The sequence below is a fragment of the Polypterus senegalus genome, chromosome 9 (assembly GCF_016835505.1).
Source record: "Polypterus senegalus isolate Bchr_013 chromosome 9, ASM1683550v1, whole genome shotgun sequence".
Classification (NCBI taxonomy): domain Eukaryota; kingdom Metazoa; phylum Chordata; class Cladistia; order Polypteriformes; family Polypteridae; genus Polypterus; species Polypterus senegalus.
The window spans coordinates 174,571,119-174,590,524 of record NC_053162.1 but is presented as its reverse complement, the minus strand read 5'-3'; the positions used below and the strand labels follow the sequence as shown (position 1 = coordinate 174,590,524).

Genomic DNA, 19,406 nt, shown 5'->3' with positions numbered 1-19,406 from the left:
AACCTACCTGGACAGAGGTCTCTCTTTGAACTGCCTTTCCCAAGGTTTCTTCCATTTTTTTTCCCTGCATAGGTTTTTTTTTTTTGAGTTTTTCTTTGTCTTCTTGGAGAGTCAAGGCTTGGGTGGGGGGGTTCTATCAAAAGGCACTCCTCGTGTGATTTTGGGCTTTTGGGAAATTGTATTGTGTCTATCTATCTCTCTATCTATCTCTCTACAGTATATAGTGTGTCTATGTATAATAATGATTGAATTGAGTAAGGGGCATAATGGTGCCACAGTGATTAGCACTGACATCTCCAATATCCCAGGTTTTAGTCCTGGCCTGGTCTCTGTCTGTGTGGAGTTTGTTTATTCTCCCCATTCCAAAACTGTTTTTTTTTTTTTCTTTTATTCCCTCTGAAAGCTTACATCCCAAAGACATGACCGTTTAGCTGTTTAATTCCTGTAAATTGTTTGTTCATGTGTAAGTGTGCCCTGTGACAGGGTAGCACTATCTGTAATTCCCATTTTATGGCCAGTACTGCCAGTTCCAGTTAATATAATGAATAAGTGGCATTATTTCATAGTAGTCGGTACTCCTGTCTTAAAGCTTGAGGATGTCATGTTTGAATCCTTCCTTGTCTATATGTGTTTTTTTTTTTTTCTCTCAGGGTGTGCTTCTGTTTTTATTCTAAACATGTGCATGCCAGAGGAATCGGTAACTCTCTGTTGGCCTAGTATGAACGTGCTCTGATATAGTCTGGAGATTTGCCCATCCTAATAAAGACTAAACATGAAAGACTACAGAGTCACTAGGAAGAGACTAATCAAAAGTTTGTGCAGGAAAGTGAGATCACTCCCCCTGATGCGGTACTTCACAGTAGCCACAAAAGAGGAAATGGCTACAGATCTGAAAGGAAAATTGGTTTAGAAGTGATGTCTGACAACGTGGGTATGAAGAGCCAGGCAGAGAAACGAGACAATATTTTGAAACATGATTAAAGATGATGTGTCATCTGATTATATTCATCATGACACCCAGGAGATAAAAGGGTTGCCAGCCTAAAAAGAAAAGACAGAACAATTGAAATAGGGAAAAACGGGCAATTAGAGTGAAAAGAATACAGGTCAGTGAGGTCACTATGTAAAAATGTAGAAACTAGAAATGTGTGCACAGTAGACAGGAGGAGAAACTGGACAGTAATATAAAAATAGGTTAGGACTGGTGTCATCTGACTCATCTGCCTCAGAAGAAGCAGGACCTGAAACCAAGACAGAGCCTGGAGGGGAAATTTGAGTAAATGGGACATTACAGCTATGAGTCTACTGAGGAAGAATATATCAGCCCCTCCATCTTTATATGGCGCCTTTCACAAAGTGGATTACAACCTCGTCCATCAGTGATTTGATGTAAATGTCTTTTGCAAAGTGTCTTACTTAGAAAATCACCTTGAATTAATTAGTATTTTATTTGTCAGTTTAAGCAGTCAATCACAGTATAGCACCTTTCATAGCAAACCCAGCAGGCTGCTTTTAAATCTTAATGTAGTGGCTTTCATTTTTTTCCCCCATTGTGAGCATGGCCAATACAATCAATATCTGACTGGTTTATCTGTGAACGCTCTGTGAGCTACTTTCCAGTCATAATTCAGTAATCCTCAATATTTGTTACAGTCGATATTGATATATCACCATGTCAAATCATCACACGCAAAATGTTCCTTGCGGTCAGTTTTGTCAGTGGGTACTTTTATAAGCGGACTTACAGCCCGTCCTAATTTATATGTCACATTTCTTAGAGATTACTCATAATATATATTGTCTTTTGTCATATGCAAGGCCATACATTAATTTATGATTGTCCACTGTGTTTCATAAGGATTACTGAGACATCTGAGAAGTGAAAACTGTCAGTTTTTGTGAAAAACTGATAAAACACATCACTGAAGGGGGTAACTGAAGGTTTGGAAAGAAATCCAGTTTAAAAGACATTGTCACTAGAGTCTCTGCAGGCTGAGGAGACCCTGGAGAGGTGGAGATCTGCTCTACAGAGGAGAGGAATGAAGGTCAGTAGGACCACCAAGACAGAAGGACAGGTCAGAGAAATGGTGAGGATGCAGGGAATAGAGTTGGCGAAGATAGAGCAGGTTAAATACTTGGGAGTAATGGGGCGTGTGGAAGAAAAGTGAAGAAGAGAGTGCAGGCAGGGTGAAAAAGAGTGTCAGGAGTGATTTGTGACAGACGCGTATCGGCAAGAGTGAAAGGGAAGGTCTACAGGACAGTAGTGACATCAGCTATGTTATATGGGCTGGAGACGGTGGCACTGACCAGAAAGCAGGAGGCAGAGCTGGAGGTGGCAGAGTTAAAGATGCTAAGATTTGTACTGGGTGTGACGAAGATGGACAGGATTAGAAATGAGGACATTAGAGGGTCAGCTCAGTTTGGACAGAGGCGAGATTGCATTGGTTTGGACATGTGCAGAGGAGAGATGCTGGGTATATTGGGAGAAGGATGCTAAGGATAGAGCTGCCGGGTAAGAGGAGAAGAGGAAGGCCTAAGAGGAGGTTTATGGATGTGGTGAGAGAAGACATGCATGTGCTGGGTGTCACAGAGCAAGACAATAAGGACAGGAACATATGGAATAAGATGATCTGCTGTGGTGACCCCTAACAGGAGCAGCCGAAAGAAGATGAAGTCACTAAAGTCTGTAACAGTAAGCCCCAAACAAGGACTTTACTGGCTGCCTGGCATGGTGCGGGGGTTGTTTAGCCTTTAGCATGAAATCACTGATCTCTTTAATTTGGTCCTAAGTGATAGATTTTGGATGGCATGGTGTTGCTGTGGTAGTGCTGCCGACTTGCAGGAAGGAGACTGGGCTTGATGTCCTGGGTGGATAAGCGGGTTACGAAGATGACTGATAACTGTTTTGATGCTGTCCTTTTTATAAAGCCATTCCTGAGATGTGGTTCTAAACTGGTTGAGGGGGCGCAAGGCCTGTTTAAATTTTTTTTCTGACCATACTTTACTCAACTGATTGGTAGATTTAAAAGATTTTCGTGTAGCCTCTTAACATCCTCTTCCTCCTGTGTGTAAGTCTTTGTGTTATTTTATTTAAGACAAAAAGCTGAATAACAGAGGAGTCTGGCCGTTAGTGGGAGTTTAACCTGCATAGCGGACACATCTGCACACCCCAAAGCTGACCCTTCCACCTTCCCTCGGTCTTTCTCCTCTCGCAGGCCTGGCTGAATTGCATACACGGGTGTAAATGACTGCCATGCATCCTTTATGGAGAAAAAGAAAAGGGGTTGTGGCACAGGGTTAGCAGGCTTGAGCATCCAGTTGATAGACACGGTGTTATCTGGTAAGGAAGATGATGGAGACCAAATGAAAACGGAGCCATTTTAATTGGCAGAGAGTGTTGCCTTCACTCCTTCTGTGCCTGTTGCTATTGTTTAACTCTTTTCTGTTGATGTTCTGGCAGAAGGTGAAATGCCAGAGACAGAATGAGAAAACAGAGTGAGAGCTCCAAAAATCAAGGTCTGGGATTATTATGAAGGGAATTAGCCCAGTGGATCTCAGGCTGTTATCAAGAACACGGGGACACCGTTGGAAACTTGTTGAGGGTCTATTTCACACAAACATTACGAGGTATCTCTTCACGCAGAGAACCACAGACACATGAAATAAGTGACCAAGTAGTGTGGTAGACAGCAGGACCCTCAAAGTGGATAGGACTGGTGAGCTTTGTTGGGCTGAATGGCCTGTTCTCGTCCAGATTGTGCTCGCGGTCTAATGTGACAGTGACACCACGAGTCATGACTTCCAGTTGTCCTGTGTTAGGAACAGTGCACAAATGGTATCAAATAATGAGGGAGCTCATAAGAAAGAGAAAATGGTGATGTGGCAAGGCATTTAAAGGTCCTTAAAATGTTTCAGAAAGCGAAAAATAATTAAAAGGATTACATCCCCTCACCAAATGGAAAAAAAAAAAAAAAATCTTTGAAAACGCCAAACATGGAAAAATTCTCCAAAATCATGAAAGTCCATACAGAGGTGGGTGAACGTCCCAAAACAACACGTTGTGGCTTCAGCATGTTCTTTACCATCAAACACTTGATCTTTATATAGCACCATTTGAGGATTGGTTTGGGTTAGGGTACAGGGCTAGATGGGTACTGCCCATAATGGATTTGTGTATCTCTTCTCTCCGGGTGGCAGTTGGAGGGAATGATTTGTTTGTTTGGTCAGCAATTTCATCACATTTGGCCTCACGCCAGGCACCACGTTGACTTTTTGTCACCGCAGGAGTGTCTGATGCCACAGCTGAATTGCTTTCATTTGTTTGTTTGTTTGTTTGTTATCTTTGAACCCTGGTGGCCAGTTGTTCATTGGACCTGGATGCCCCTTCCCACCCCCACATACATAGCCAACTGCAGGCAGAACGCTCCTGGCATGGAGCTCCGACGCTTGTGAAGCTGCTCTGACAGAGAGACGACCTCCTCTCCCTCTGACTCCCTGCTGGGGTGCGGTTCCATTGTGCTGCGTGGCACCAAGGCCTGTGTTTTTGTTAATTCCCTAATGAGCAGCTCTGAGATCAGCTCGCAAATTGTGTTTATGCATACGGAGCCAAGGTCAGCAGGAACTGGCAGTCGATCCTCTAATCACTTTATTAAATGTTTTTCGCTGCATAACACGAGAGGGAACGCCTTCTTAGCCGCCTGGGCTGTTTCGGCCATGCTGTCTTCTGGGTATCTTGGATGGAGTATTTTGGCATACTTGACCCCCAGCTCTCCTTATAGCAGTCTTGTTTTGTTTTTTTGTCTTGTCAGCTGCACTCCAGTTTTCCAAGATGTATGCGTCTAAGTGAACTGGTAACTCAAAATTGACCCTGTGTGGGTGTGTGTGCCCTCAGATGAACTGTTGGTGTTGCCGGAATTGGCACTGCCTCCTTGAGATGGCAAGCTGCTTTAGTGGATTAAAAATTGGATTGGCAGGGGCTAAAATGCCTTGATAAGGTGCTGCATAAAACAGATTGATAGTTTAGCATAGGTAGAAATGTATTTGTCCCCAGAGGGAACTTTGGCCTTTTTCAGAAGCTCTTAAAAGAAATAAATAAATAATATAAATAGGCAGAGAAGTAATTAAATAAAGAAATCTACATACTGTACATACATTTTGGTCTAAACACACACCAGAATAAATATAAATCAAGAAAATTCAAAAGAGAGAAAACTCCTAACTTGGCTGTCCCCGTCCCAGTGATGCGCTCTGCAGACGTATTGCCAGTGGTATAAAGGAGCCCGAGTAGCGTTACCTGACACACTTCTGCTAAATGATTAGTTGGCTGAAAGCCCTCAGTGTTCGTGTGTCAGAGAGAAGATGTGCAGATTTTGTTCCTTTATTAATTAAACTCCTAAATGAACTTTTCTTATGGTGTGCAGCGTCCCAGTTTTAGTGGCACATGCGACTGAATGGACTCTTTTGGGTACAGATAATGGCGTTTCGCTTTCTGTTACATATATAAGAAAGATGACAACTGAGAGGAGGCCTTTCAGTCCATTTGTTGCTCATTTGTTTCACTAGCAGTCCAGCTGTCCCAGAATCTTGTCTAGCTTCTTCTGAACGATGGTGAATTTTTCTTCTACAACTCCATGACCTGGTGGTTTGTTTCAGAGTCTCACAACTCTCTGCATTCAGAAGTGCTTCTCGGCTTCTTCCCCTTCCTTTGCACTGATGTCCTTGAGGACATGAATCACCCTTAAGCTGGATCTCCTTTTTCGATGCCTTTGAGGATTTTAAATATGTGGACGAGCTCCCTAAACAGTCTCCTCTGCCTAAGACTATACAGGTTCAATTCTCTCACAATTCTCTCTAATTGGGGAAAAACAAAAGGCACATAACCAATTGTGCCTCTCAGTTGTTGCAAGTCACCTCGAATAATAAAGCAATAAAATCTTTTCGTATTTCTAAACACCACAACAACATCCCCCCCAATTATATACAAGAGGCTTTATATGTACCCTGCAGAGAAAAGCCAAGCAAAATGACACCTTTTATTAGCTAACTAAAAAGCTAATGGCTAACATGGTACAACACCCTATGTACCCTGCAAATATGTTTACAAATGAAATCCTGCCAGGTTAAGTGACTTTCCCATGGTGTGGATAAAGGCGTCAGCCAAATAATGGTGGCGCTGATGGACACAGTGTAGTTCCCCATGTTAAATTAAATAAAACCTCTGTGATCAGATGCAGAAGGCCTACTTCAGTGGCTTGACAGCAGTGGATGGCAACTACAAAATGGGGGTGAAGGGATGAGACCGTAGCAGAGAGCAGCTTCACCTGCAACCTCTTCTGAATCTCACATTTGCTTTTCTTCACTTGGCAGTGCTGCCTGTTGCCACTTGAAGTGTGGATCTGGCTAGCAATGCAGTCATGCTTCATGCCCCTAACCCCAAATTTTTTATTTATTTTTTTTTTTTGGGTCCCTCCAGTTCAGTTTCCAATTTTTTTAGCCGATGAAGCTGGTAGCTTCCACCCTCTACATCCTCCCTATTTGAAAGCAGCACCCCCGTCCAAATTCTAATGTTTATAGGCGGTCAGCTGAAAGTCCTACACAAAAGGACAATTTTAGTTTTGTTTTCTGGTGTGGAGATTTCTCAGACTTTCTGCTGTTTTTTGAATAATGAATGAGCAGATGAGGGTGCGTTAGCAGGGCATATACACCTCTCATATGGGCACTCAATCCACCCTATTGTTGTCATAGCATGGCAGCTTCTTGTAACTGCTGCATTGAAACAGAAGGCCCTTGGTGGGACTCAAAAGCTGCTATATACAGTAAAGGATAATTAGCACACTTGACTGACTCTCTGCCCCAGGAGTACAGGCAGTTAGGCCCTTTGCAAATAAAATGATCACAAACCCCTCCCTCCCCTGCACCGAAGTTTGGGACCCCATGTGCGGGTGACACAGCGCACACATGACTTGTCAGCCTTTGTTTTGCACAGCACAAAGAAGGCATTGATGGCCATTAATCCCATGAGTAGTGCTCACCGAAGAATGAGGAATGCTCTGGAATTTCTGCTCAATGCCAATAGAAATCTTTTCGAGCCTTACGATGTCCCCTCTCCCATTGGCAGATTTATCTTATCGAAATGGCACTTACCATATTGGGTCCCAGGATGCCAGGCTATATGAAAGCCCAAGAGTTTAGAGTGCACCCTGAGATCTCCCAATGAGAAGAAGCCTTGCATTTAAGGCAGGGGCCCAGCTAATGTGGAGTCCCTAAGTGTGCGAACACAATATTATATAATGTGAGGCTCAGAAACCCAAACCCCCTTAACCCCAGAGTATAGCAGTAGACGGCAGACCCTCATGCTGGAGTCTGTGCTAATGAGAAAGTGAGCCCTGACGTCCCTTAAATTGTGTGCTAGAACAATTGTGAGCCATTGCATTCCCTTGAGTGAAATAACTGACAAGTGGTCTGCAGGTTATATCCTATTGTTATATTGAGGGTGACTGGTGTGGGCACACGGGTGACCTTGCTAATGTGATAAATGAGACTTTAAAGGGTGGTGCTCCCCAACCCCACCCGAGTATGGCAACACACTGGAATCTGGTTATGTTAAGGGAAAGATTGTGTGGTCTGGTGCCCCCCAAGACCTGCACAGCAGAGTCTGTGATAAGGAGGATGTGCGACATAGCGCCCCCTTGAGTGAGATGAATGACAGCTGACCTACACATGGAGATCTTGCTAATATAAGGCTTAAGAATTTGCAGTTTGGTGCCCCCTAGAGTGTGGCAGCTGTTGGCATGCTGCACAATGGCTTCAGTAATAATCTGTGGGATGAGAATGTGAGGAATGGCAGCACATGATAGTCTTGGAAAAAATGGACTCTTTGCTAATATGTAGGGTGAGAATGTAAGGGCCGGTGGTCACTGGGGTGTAGTAGCACTGCTGGAATGCAATGTATGGCGCCCCCTGGAGTACACTACTACCCAGCTGGATTGTAGGCTGATGTTCTGTATAAGAATTTGAGGGCCGATGCCCCCTTGGATTGTGGTAACAGATAGCCGACTTGCACACTAGGACGCCATTACGGTATCTGTCAATAGCAGACTTAAGTGGTGACAGCAGAACGCTGCAGCAAAAGCAGAGATGGCACTAATTGTTGTCACCCCGAGGAGTGAGAGAACAGTGGCAGGTGTGGTCAGCAGTGCAGCATTTAATGGACTTTAGCATTTCGGTGTCTTCTCCTGTAGTCTCCCGCTTCCCTATTTTAATCGTGTACGTCACAAAGGCTGCACCTGTTTTTGTCCACTGCATTCTTGTCTGTTTGTATGTGAACATTTTGCTTTCATAGCCAAGAGGAATGGAAGAAGTGTCACTATGTCAGTCAGTAATGTGCGCTTTATTGTATCGCCGAGCCTTTCACTGCAAACATCTTTTTGAAGTTACCCATTGTATGCTCAGTCAGACTTGATCTTAATGGAGTGTCTTAATTGGCACTCAAAATGATGGCGTGAGAAGTCCAAGTGTCAGCTGTAGAGTTGTAAAGGGAATTAAAGATGAAAGTACAGTCGTGAGAAAAAATAAGAACGCCCTATGAAACTTGATTTTTTTTAAAATTTTTTTTTATTTTGTTCACATATTTGAAAAGACAAAAGATGATCTACTGGCGGGCCTGGTCAAATATGTTGAGAAAGCAAACGATTTCCATGGAGTGTACTTACTTTTTCACCTGTTTTATATGTTGGTGGAAGACCTGATCCAGCAGTATTGTGAGGTTCAGAGAGTGGACAATAAGGGCACTGGGGCCTTCCCACCAATTCTGTACTTCCATGTGTTTGCAACCCCCAGTAGTTATCAGTTCCTTCCACTGAGGCTAACAATCTGTACTCTACTGGTAACTCTGGAGCAGGGCAGCCAGAGTGGAGAGACGTGAATGGGCAATTAAATGAAGCTGGTTTTCCAGCCCCAGGGGTACTAGAGTGCCACCCCCTCAGGGAAGTGACTGTACCAATGTGTATTTTTATTTCCTACCATGTGCACAAACGCACTGCATTCTTGACTTCACTATGCTCTTTCTGTGGTCTTTTTTTTAAATTTTTTTTTTTGTTATGGCTTTGCCATGAGGGTACCTCATTATCCGGGGCAGATCATCTCACCACATCCCAGAAAACCCAAAAGTAGGTGAGTTAAAGGGAAGAGGTTGTTGTTTGCCACAGCAGGTTTAGGTAAGCTTGTTGCTACAGGAGCTTTCAAAGAACAGAATGCGTCACTTTGTATGTGTGCGTTGTTTGTGTTGATGCCTGGTTTCTGTTTGTACTTGGTATGTGTGAGTGCACGCATGTGGTATGTGACAGAGAGAGTGTGTGTGTGTGTGTGTGTGTGTGTGTGTGTGTTGGAAGACCATAACTACACACACTGAAAGGCGGCCACAGGGCAACAAATAAAGAAATGTGCCATTAGTCACAGCTCTTATCTGTGCTCGTCTGTGTCATCTGTCAGGGAGCTCCTTTCTGTGCACTCATCGCCATGGCGATGTGCCAAATAGATACCAAATAAGGGACAAGGAGAAAACCTGCCATCTCCGGCTGTGCTCCCCTCCTGCCTTTACCTTACCTCTGTGTCTCCCTGAGTAAAGGAAGCCACCATATATCCCTTCAGGATTCTCCCCTCAGACTCTTCATATCAGTCTGTGGATTTATCACATATGTCAGCTGTCTGTCAGCATGCATTGAATGCACAGTCCACATCCATGTAAGCCTAAAATGCCTGCTCACGCTAGAGTGAAACTGGCTCTTTCACACCTTTAACGTCTACATTGTAGGCTCTAGGAGGCCGGAAGGCTTTGTATCTAAAAAGATGGCGTTTCACTCCATAACTCTGGTTAGAGTGACTTGCTTAGGGTTTACTCGGGCTGGGAGACGGAGTGGTCCTACCTATGCTAAAGCACTTGCACTAGGGTGACAAGAATATGCAGCTCTTGTAACGTGCATAGTGGAAGGTGCTCTTTTACAAGAAGATTGATTGGATTCTGTTATAAAGTGTGTAGAGGAAGGCCATCAAACCACGACAGCTTCCTCTCGTGTGCATTGATTTGATTGGGGGCTGGTGCTGGTACAGTATGAGGAGGGATACGAGAAGACAAAGTTTTGTGTATCTTGGGTGCACTTCACGTCGACTAATCCCAAGTACTTGTCACAAGAATTTAAGTGTCTGAATGTGTGAGTGAGAGAGACACACACACACACACACACACACACACACATTCCCTTTGATCCTCCCCTCCCTGCACTTCATCCCCTTTTTATTTATTAATCAATGCCTGTTAGTTGAGCCTCATCAAGGAAAGTTCTTTAATTAATGACTACCCTGCTGCTGCCACTATCTTAAAACCAGCACGGCCCAGTTATCATTCGGTTTCCATGGTAACTGGTCAGGAGACCGGCAGTTACTAAGAGCAGGCGTCGGATGGGGGGGTTGGCTAAAGTGATTATTTATTTGGGAACTCCTGAAATTGCTGGGGGTATGTCATTTGAATAGTAAAGCCAACCACTGTGCCCACACCTGACTTTGTGGGGTTTTTTTTTTGTTGTTATTTTGGAACTTCCTTAAAAATTTCCACTTTTGCTAAATTACATTTTTTTTTTTCCTGTTTCTCTCCATTGCCCAACCACAAAATGAAATCCTTTTTTTCCGATAGCAGCTTGTCACTTCTTCCCCTTTCCGCTAGGGAAGCCCACATGCTGTCCTGCACGTTGGGCCACCAGAGGAGTTCCTTCAGCGGCTGAGGGGCCTGGCATGCTGGACGGCTTGACGTAATCTCCGCTGACGCTCTCCTGCCCTCACCCGCCCGATCTGCAAGTCAGCAGTTTCGGTTAAGTTGTCAGGCAGAGGCCGTAAACAAAACAAGGCTTGTTACCCGGGGAGAAAAATACTGGGATTTCTACAGAATGATATTTTCGATTTTTAACCCTGTCTTATTCAATGCATTAAACACTGAAAGATAAAGAATAATATAAGTAAATTACAAAAAACATATAGTGTTTGTCTCAGTGAGGACTGTTGTGAGATGTTTTACCTTACATCTGAAAAGAATAAGAGTATAATAAATTTGGCAGATGAGAGGAGACCATTCAGTCCATTTGTTACTCGTTGGTTTAGCTAATAGCTAAGCTCTCCCATCATCTCATCCAGAACCCTGAACCCCTGAAAGGTGGACAACTCCACATCTCGGTAGTTTGTTTCAGATTCCTACAAGTCTTTACATAAAGAAGTGCTTCCAGGTTTCAGTCCTAAATGCATTTCCTCTTACGTTCCACTGGTGTCCTCGAGTACAGTCACAGTTGTCTCATTGTATTGTAGAAAACAACTGTGTCACAAGGCACCAACAAAGCAAATGAGAATACCGAAAAGAAAAATGGGACATATAACATTATAAAAATTCAATTTTTTATATTATCTTTCACAATAAACAGCATCATATGATGTTTGTTTGATTTATGAAGTGAATGAAGTGTTCAACACAAAAAAAAGCTGTCAGGGTGGCATGGTGGTGCAGTGATTAGCCCTTCCAACTTACAGCTCAAGGGGTCAAATCTCATGCTTTCTTACTGTCAGTGTGGAGTTGGCATGTTTTGCTCGTATCTATGAAGATTATTTCCTCCAGATGCTCCTCTTTTCTTCTCCCATTCCTCCAATTCCTGCATGTTTAGTTAATTTGCCCATGTGAGTACAGGTGTGTGTGTGTGTGTGTGTGTGTGTCTTGTTTTCACCTTGTGGCTCATAACTCTGAACTGGATAAGTATGTTAAAAAAGTGGATGGGGTGATGAAGAAAAGTAACATTGCCTTTCACAGTAAGCAACTTCATGAGATGCTTTATGAGGCAAACAAAAATTATGTGAATATATAAAAAGGCAAATATAACAAAAATAAAAATGGATTTTTTTTTTAAAAGTAGGTACTCCAAAAATAGTCTTTTTAAAATATAGTTACAATATTTTCACAGTGAGACAAACAGAAGGCTGTTTACAAGTGAACAGAAAATTATTAAAAAAAAAAAAAAGTAAAGAAATATGATCAGTTTTTATGTACTGTACTTTCTTTTGTAGTGTGATAAAACAATTATATATAGGGATAGATAGATATAGATAGATAGATATACTATAATATATATAAAAAAGAACTGGGAGGCACATTGGTGCAGTTGTAGCGCTGCTGCCACTCAACAAGGAGGTCGGGTTTGTGTTTCCGGGTCCTTCCTGTGTGGAGTTTGCATGTTCTCCCAGTGTCTGTGTGGATTTCCTCGGTGTGCTCCAGTTTCCTCCCACAGTCCAAAGACATGTATGTTAGGTGAACTGGCAATGCTACGTTGGCTCTGTGTGTGTGTGTGTGTGTCCATCCTGTAATGGACTGGTGCCCTGTCTAGGGATTGTTCCTGCCTTGCACCCTGTGCTTTCTGGGATAGGCTCCAGGTTTTTTTTGGATGTTGTTCAAGATAAAGTGGTTTTGGAAAGCAAGTAAGTGATATAAAACCGAACACAGTTGTTAATTTATACATCAAATGCTATTAATAGGTGCTAAACTTATGAGTGCGCTCCAGGATAAAATGAATATCCATCCAGTCCATGAAACCGTCTGCGCTTGATCAAACTCGTTTAGTTGGTCTCCAGGTTGTGGCCTACCCCTGCAGTTTTAGCTGCAGACAGGAGCGCCTGCCCTTTGTGCTGCACACTCGCGCTGAGCCAGTTTTACATTTTTGCACTAGCCTGGGGTGTAGGAGGAGAACTGGAGAATCCAGAGGAAGTCGCACAGCAACAAAGGAAGAACATGCAAACCTCACTCAGGCCCCTGGATTGGTGATGGGACGGTGCTGACCATCACACAATTGTAGTTCTCTTATAATGAATACAACAAGTAAATAAACAAAATGATGATGGCCGAAAAACACAAATGAGGACGTGGGGCTGTGCATACTGATGGGGGTTCTGAGAGTGGTCACCATTTCAGTTTTCATGTAGCCCCCTGATTTTGCCTACACATAGAGTCACACTTTTACAGGCCTGTTTGAACTGCGACAGCTCGCCAAACACGGAGCCACGCATCATCCAGATTATGATGTGGTCTGTTTTATGGCTTTGAACAGTCAGCAGCCCCCTGTTTGTACTTTATTTGCCATTTTAGGGCTCCCCCCCCAAAAAAAATACCTCTGGTCTGCATTTATTGCAGCTGTTTTTACAGGCCGTTCTGTTAAACTTGACTTGTGAAAGACGCTATATGAAACTGGCTGACTGATGGACCTGTACCCTTGTGACTTCTTTATTTTGTCCTCAGTTATTTTCATGAACTGACACTTAACAAGGTCAGCTCCAAACTGTACCTGTGTTTTAGTGGTGTGGTCACACATTTATTATCTGCATGTTGCTTTGCATAAAGCCATAAATCTCTGGAGTGAGGGTGATGAGGACTACGCTTGACTGCTCTACAGAGATATCAATGTCCGGATCAGGCACCTGGAATTCATCAGTGCTGCCGGGAATGCAAGGCAAAGTTGTGGTTTGTGGTCATGGCTATGGGAGCCACCGTGACCGCCCTGAGCTGTCTGATAGGCGCAGCTTGAATCAGAGCCTTGAATCACAAACCCTTCCTGCCACAACAAACTTCGAGGCGCCGACCAATCCCCGAGCACGAGTTCAAGACCTCGCTTAATCCAATGAGACGTCTGCATGTCTGCTGTTTTCCTGAGTGAGATAACAGTGAGCTCAGGGCAAATTGTCTGGCTAGCCATTTACAGCAGACCCCCCCACTCTATAATTGTATTTCTTCATTGGTCAGCATTGCAACAAATAGTAGCTTGAAATGGACCCAAAACAATGCACTGCCAGTCTTGGTCAACACCTGGTGTTCAGTCGTGAAGTGTTTTGTGGCTGGCAATGGTCGGCTTCCATCAGATGGACTGTCTGACTTTTCATCTTTTAGTTCTCAATCTGGAGGTGACAGCGGCACTCTGCCGGCAGCAGTGGCATATTAGAATGAACTGAAGAGCTACAGAATTAAAGTTCTTCTTTTGAATGTTTCTGCAAACAAATGGATTCTTGTTTGGTTTGTAAAGCACCTTTTGATGGTCTGTTTTTGTGAAGGACGCACTATAAAATAAAGATTGATCAGTTGATTGGTAGATGGACAGCATGGTAGAGCAGTGGGTATGGTATTGCCAAATGGATCCTGCTTACTGGTTTTTCAACCCCTGCCCAGTTTGTCGTCGTCCATGTTCTGCCTGTTGTCTGTATGAGTTTAGCACCCACATTTCCAAAGTATCTCTTATGTGGCCCTTTTTGAGTGTGTGTGCACATCCGGCCTGGCTGTCCTCCGTTGATTCTCTCTAGCTTCTTGATTTTAGGTACCCCTACCCCTCGCCAGTTGATCTGCTCTATAATTTTGTTCTAAAAACGGGGTAAAGACCCCTTCACATTCCATTTTATACCTGTCCTATCAAATGGACATTTTCCAATATTCTGGGTGTGTGTTTGTCTCTCACCACTGTCCCAATGAAGAAAGGCGCCTTTTAACTTTAGGACAGACGCTGCAATTGCTGAAATCTGTAGTTGAGCTAACCTTTCCAAAATGGTTGTCCCTTTCAGTATTGCAGTGTGAAGCATGCCTTCATCTGTTCCCTTGGGCTTCTTTTGTTTATGCCCCTATTGCACTGTAGAAAAGCCCCAGTAGTCTCTGCTCAGAATGCTTTTTCCTCTTTCTACAGAACTCAACCCAGGAGATTGGGGAAGAGGTAGAGGATGGAGCCATTTACACCATCACACTGAGGAAAGTGCAGCTTCACCAGGCCGCCAGCAAGGGCCAGCGCTGGCTGGGGGTGAGTATGGGCTAACCAGTCGCCCCATTTAATGGCACTTTGCAAGTAAAGCACGTGGGTTCTGATGATGTTCTTGGGTTCTGCTCTCTGACTGCTCACTCTTACTTTGTCCTGGCTCAGGTGGAAACCGAAGCAGCACTCAATCTGTACGAAACATGCAAAGTGCGCACCATCAAAGCAGGCACACTGGAGAAGCTAGTGGAGTATCTGGTGTCCGCATTCAAAGGCAATGACTCCACCTATGTGACCATATTCCTGTGCACTTACCGGTCCTTTGCCACCACTAAGCAAGTCCTGGATCTCCTGCTCAACAAGTATGTCGTTTCCTTCCCTTCAGCTGTGCACACACATCTTCCCAACATTCCCATATTTGATTTCACGCTTGGCCTCTCCTAGAAATAACAGCTGTGGTGAAAAGTCTCCTCGGGGTGCTTTTGTGAGAGCAGCATACACTTTGCTATTAAATATAAGGCTTCTGCTAAACTCATACACCTATGGTTTCGTGGATTGTAGCTTTTAGCCATGGGAAGTATGCTGGGAAGGAGTGTTGCCAAAAAACAAAAGCCTGACTATTCTCTGTCAAATCTCTAAAATATCAAACGCATTTCTACTCTAAACAGCCGTCGTCTTTTTCCTTCAAGGTATGCCAAGCTCCATTCCAGTGGAGAGGGCTGCAGACCGACTGGAGATGACCGGACCGAACTGAAAAAGTAGGTGGAGCAGGGGAAAGGGCCCAGGGTTTGGGTGGAGCCAAAAGAATGCGAGTCAGGGAGAATGGAAATGGCTGGAAGTTCGCGGAAAGAGGGGCCAGTAGGTGGGGTGGCCTTTGGTCTCTTCAAACTCAGTTACTGTGTGACAGCATGGAGATGGAGGGGCAAAGATGTATTTTTGTGGAGGAGGGAGTATTGAGATTTGGCTAGGTTGAACTTGTGATCGTGGGGCTTTGTTTTTGGTGTGTGTGGTTGGGAGTTGGGGGGGGGTTCATTTACATCTATATGGAGAAAGCAATTCTAGGTGTACATGAAGATAAGGCTCTTTTGGCTCTGCTGTATTATTTTAGAGACAAGTGAAGGCATCTCTTTGGGGAAAATGGTTTCATTTATATCTAAGTAGATGAAGTAGGAGAAAGGCCTAAGAGAAGGTTTATGAATGTGGTGGGTGTGACGGAGTAAGATGCAGAGAACAGGAAGATACGGAAAAAGATGATCTGCTGTGGCAAGCTAATGGGAGCAGACAAAAGAAGAAGAAGATGATGATGATGAAGTCGGAGTTAGTCATAGTTGTATTGGAGCTCTGGTATAGGCTGTGGGGCTCAGTTGTGGCTCAAGGCTCCTTTGCATCTATATGCAGATAACAGAGTATTGGAAATCTGTTATATTATTTGGTAGAATTTGGAAATGAGAGGGCTTAGTTTTTTTTTGTGTTTTTTTATGGTTTGCCATTAAGTTTATGAGACTTGTAGTAAAAATATTTTTTTTTGTAGAAATTGTGCTGATCTATGCTTCTATGCTGTAATGCTTCCATGGAAATTTCCTTCTGTAAAATCTAAAAGTATATTGGTTACGACTCTTTGGATGTTTACAGTCACTAATTTCACGATATGCTTGTGTTTATAAAGGTACAGTATGTTGAAACTTGAACCCTGGGAATGCAGTGCCTCAGTCCTGTCTGTGCGGAGATAATGGGGTCTTTGGATGATAGGAGCCGAGTTATATGAGCGTGACATGGGATCTCACTTACATGAGTACTTGGTCAGGGGGCTGAGTTACATCAGCATGTGGCTTACAGGGGCTCAGTTAAACCTGCATGCAGATGTTAGAGTTTTAAGGTTCATTTTATGTGCTTTGTTAGCAAGGGTTCAGTTCAAAGTCAATGTGAAGCTGGAGCTTGTGGAGATCGTGGGGTTGTGTTATATTAACTTTGAGACAGAGGAACTTATTTATGTATTTTTTGGGATGAGATTAACTCCATCATGTTTCTGTTATATGTCTGCAGATGAGTGGATTTTGTTACTTTGGTACACCTTATAAAAATGGCAGAGCTCAAGACATCACTGTGCTGATAACAGAGTCAGGTTTAGGTATCTCATTGTGTGGGAATCGGGGCCTAATTTAAATATTTTTAAAGGTAGTGCGATCTTATGACTCAGTTATACCATCTAACAGTTTTTCACAGCTCAGTTAAGTTAATATGTTGGGGTACACCAGTTAATCTAAAGAGATGGGGGTTCAGTTTCAGCTGGTTAAAGACTTTGTTAAACTGCTAGAAATCAGATGATGCTCTTTCAGTGTGTTTGTGCAGGTACTCTTAGTTGAGATATCAGGATTTTAATTCTGTTTAGGCTTAGTAAGTGTTAACTGGTTATGGTCGTATGGAGTTTAGGATCTTTTAGTGGGTGGGTGGGTGTTGGCGCTTATTTATACTGTGAGGAGGTGATGCTGAAGACAGCTGTCCAAGTCTGCACTCTCTTTGCAGCGTTTTGAGTCGAGTTGTACCAAGAAACGTGCTACAGAAATAAATCTAGATTGATTCGAAGAGCTTGAATATTACGCGTGTTTTTTCTGGCCTGGGACGCCAGTGCCAAACCTCAGTCAGTCACATAATCCCTGCCTGTGAATGTTGATTTAAATTTGGCTGCGATTTTCTGGTTTTGTGCCAATCCTGTGCTTGGTTAAACAGGTCTTTACGGTGGCATTGTAGCTGCACTTAACTTGGTACAGTATGTAATACTTTGTGAAACTTCCTCATTTCACTCTCATTGTCTCTCAAGGTGTGTCTGGCTTTTTTTTTTCTGAACATGTGTGACATGTGCCTTTGATTTGATGAGTGCTGTTCTCTTGTCACCCACAGCACTGTGTCCTCTATCCTGGGTGCTTGGCTAGACCAGTATTCAGAAGATTTTTGGATGCCACCGGAGTATACCTGTCTGAAGCGACTTATCTCCTACCTGCACCTTAACTTTCTAGGCTCAGATTTGGAAAGAAGAGCGTGCAACCTTCTCGCCCAGTTCCATCAAAGGCAGCTTCGTGATCCTGACTCAGAAGGTGGGTCATGTGACATTCTAAGGCACTGAACCCCTTGACAGGGTGTGATCTTCTTTACTTGCCTGATAGCATCACCAAAAGTTCACCAAAGTCGAGCAGGTCTCCTTCTGCAACCCTTATGAGGTCTCTCTTGGTCAGTGGTCTCATTCTTGAGGCGTTTGTACAAACAAAGGTTTTCAAAGATGTGCATACCAGTCTAAACTGGCACCAATGTGTGAGTGTAACCTGCAGCCTGTCCACACAATTCCTGCACCCCTGACCTGGATAAGCATGTTAGGAAATGGTGTAAATGTGCCCGGTGCCAGGCTGGTTCTTGCTATGCAGTCTCTTTCTTTTTTATAGGCGCTTCTTGGCTGTTACATTTCTAGAACACCATGCCTGCCTGTTTACGATGACATTTTTTTTTGCAAGCACAGTTCTAATGTTTTTTCTGTAGGTCTATCACTGCCCTATGCCACTTTGATTGTGCTTTTTCCTGTGGGACACTTTCACACATACCTCAGTCAAAGACATGGGGGAGTTAGTTTTGCCATCACTAGGTGCTAGATGGGAAACATCCCTGCATAGGTTGCTTTCTTCATCACAGGGCCCAAACTCCCTATTGATAATAACCAGTGCCAGCTCCATGAGGTAACAGCAGTAAGTACTGTGCCGCTTGTGCTGTCCAGCCCTATTCAGAGTTCAAAAAACACTCTAACCCAATTATTAAATATTGAATTGTTAATATTGATCAACACAAAAATCATTTTTAGTATCAAAATCAATACTGAATTCCACAATCAAGTGAATCAGACTCTCTCGCCTGCCACCAGCTGTCACATAATTAGTTAAATGGAGTCCCTTGTCTGAATCGACTGTGTTTCACTGGAGATCAGGCTCAGTAGGCATGACCACAGCTGGAGAGCACAGCTTGTAACATAATCCTTATGAAGACAAAGGAGCACTTGAAGCAAAGTTTTAAGAAAACCTCCAAGGAACTAAAAATACCCCAAAGCCGAGTCTAGCCTGCTTTTAAGATATGGAGACATAGTAGCCCAACCATGATGCAAGAGGGTAGGACAGAATGTCCTCCATAACGGAGAACTGGGTAAGATGGGAGCCTGAGACACCTTAAAAGAAAGTACAGCTGACTGGACAGTCAATAAGAAGTGCTGCATGGGAGAACTGGAAAAGAAAGCAACATTTGGGGAACTCTCACTTCACACCTGAAATTCATTTTACCAGGATGGACGTTGAAATCAGAGGAGAAGATGACAACTCTTTTAAGATCTAAAGAGCAAACCGGAGATGAATCAGCCCTGTAAAGTGCATTAGGGTTAAGCTCACCGTAGAAAGGTGCTGTATCACTTAAAATACTCTAACTGTACTCCTGTACTCCTGTGTCTGTAGTTGATCCCACTGCCCACGAATATGCAGTCCATTTCTTCTTGCCTCTGGAACATGGGCATTGTTGGGAGGCTACCTCATTGACACTTATAAGACACTCCTCTGGCGTCTTACTGCTGTA

General features: G+C 43.5%; 1 protein-coding gene across 5 annotated transcripts in view; it reads left to right on the top strand.

Moving 5' to 3' along the window:
• Positions 1–19,406, top strand: part of LOC120536021 (ral guanine nucleotide dissociation stimulator-like) — a 177,691-nt gene that overhangs the window by 133,608 nt on the left and 24,677 nt on the right. For all 5 annotated transcript variants that reach the window (XM_039764311.1, XM_039764309.1, XM_039764306.1 and 2 more), the window contains 4 exons: positions 14,745–14,855; positions 14,976–15,169; positions 15,497–15,565; positions 17,706–17,899. In XM_039764311.1, coding sequence (XP_039620245.1) covers positions 14,745–14,855; positions 14,976–15,169; positions 15,497–15,565; positions 17,706–17,899 — 568 coding nt within the window. The remainder of the gene's footprint in view (positions 1–14,744; positions 14,856–14,975; positions 15,170–15,496; positions 15,566–17,705; positions 17,900–19,406) is intronic.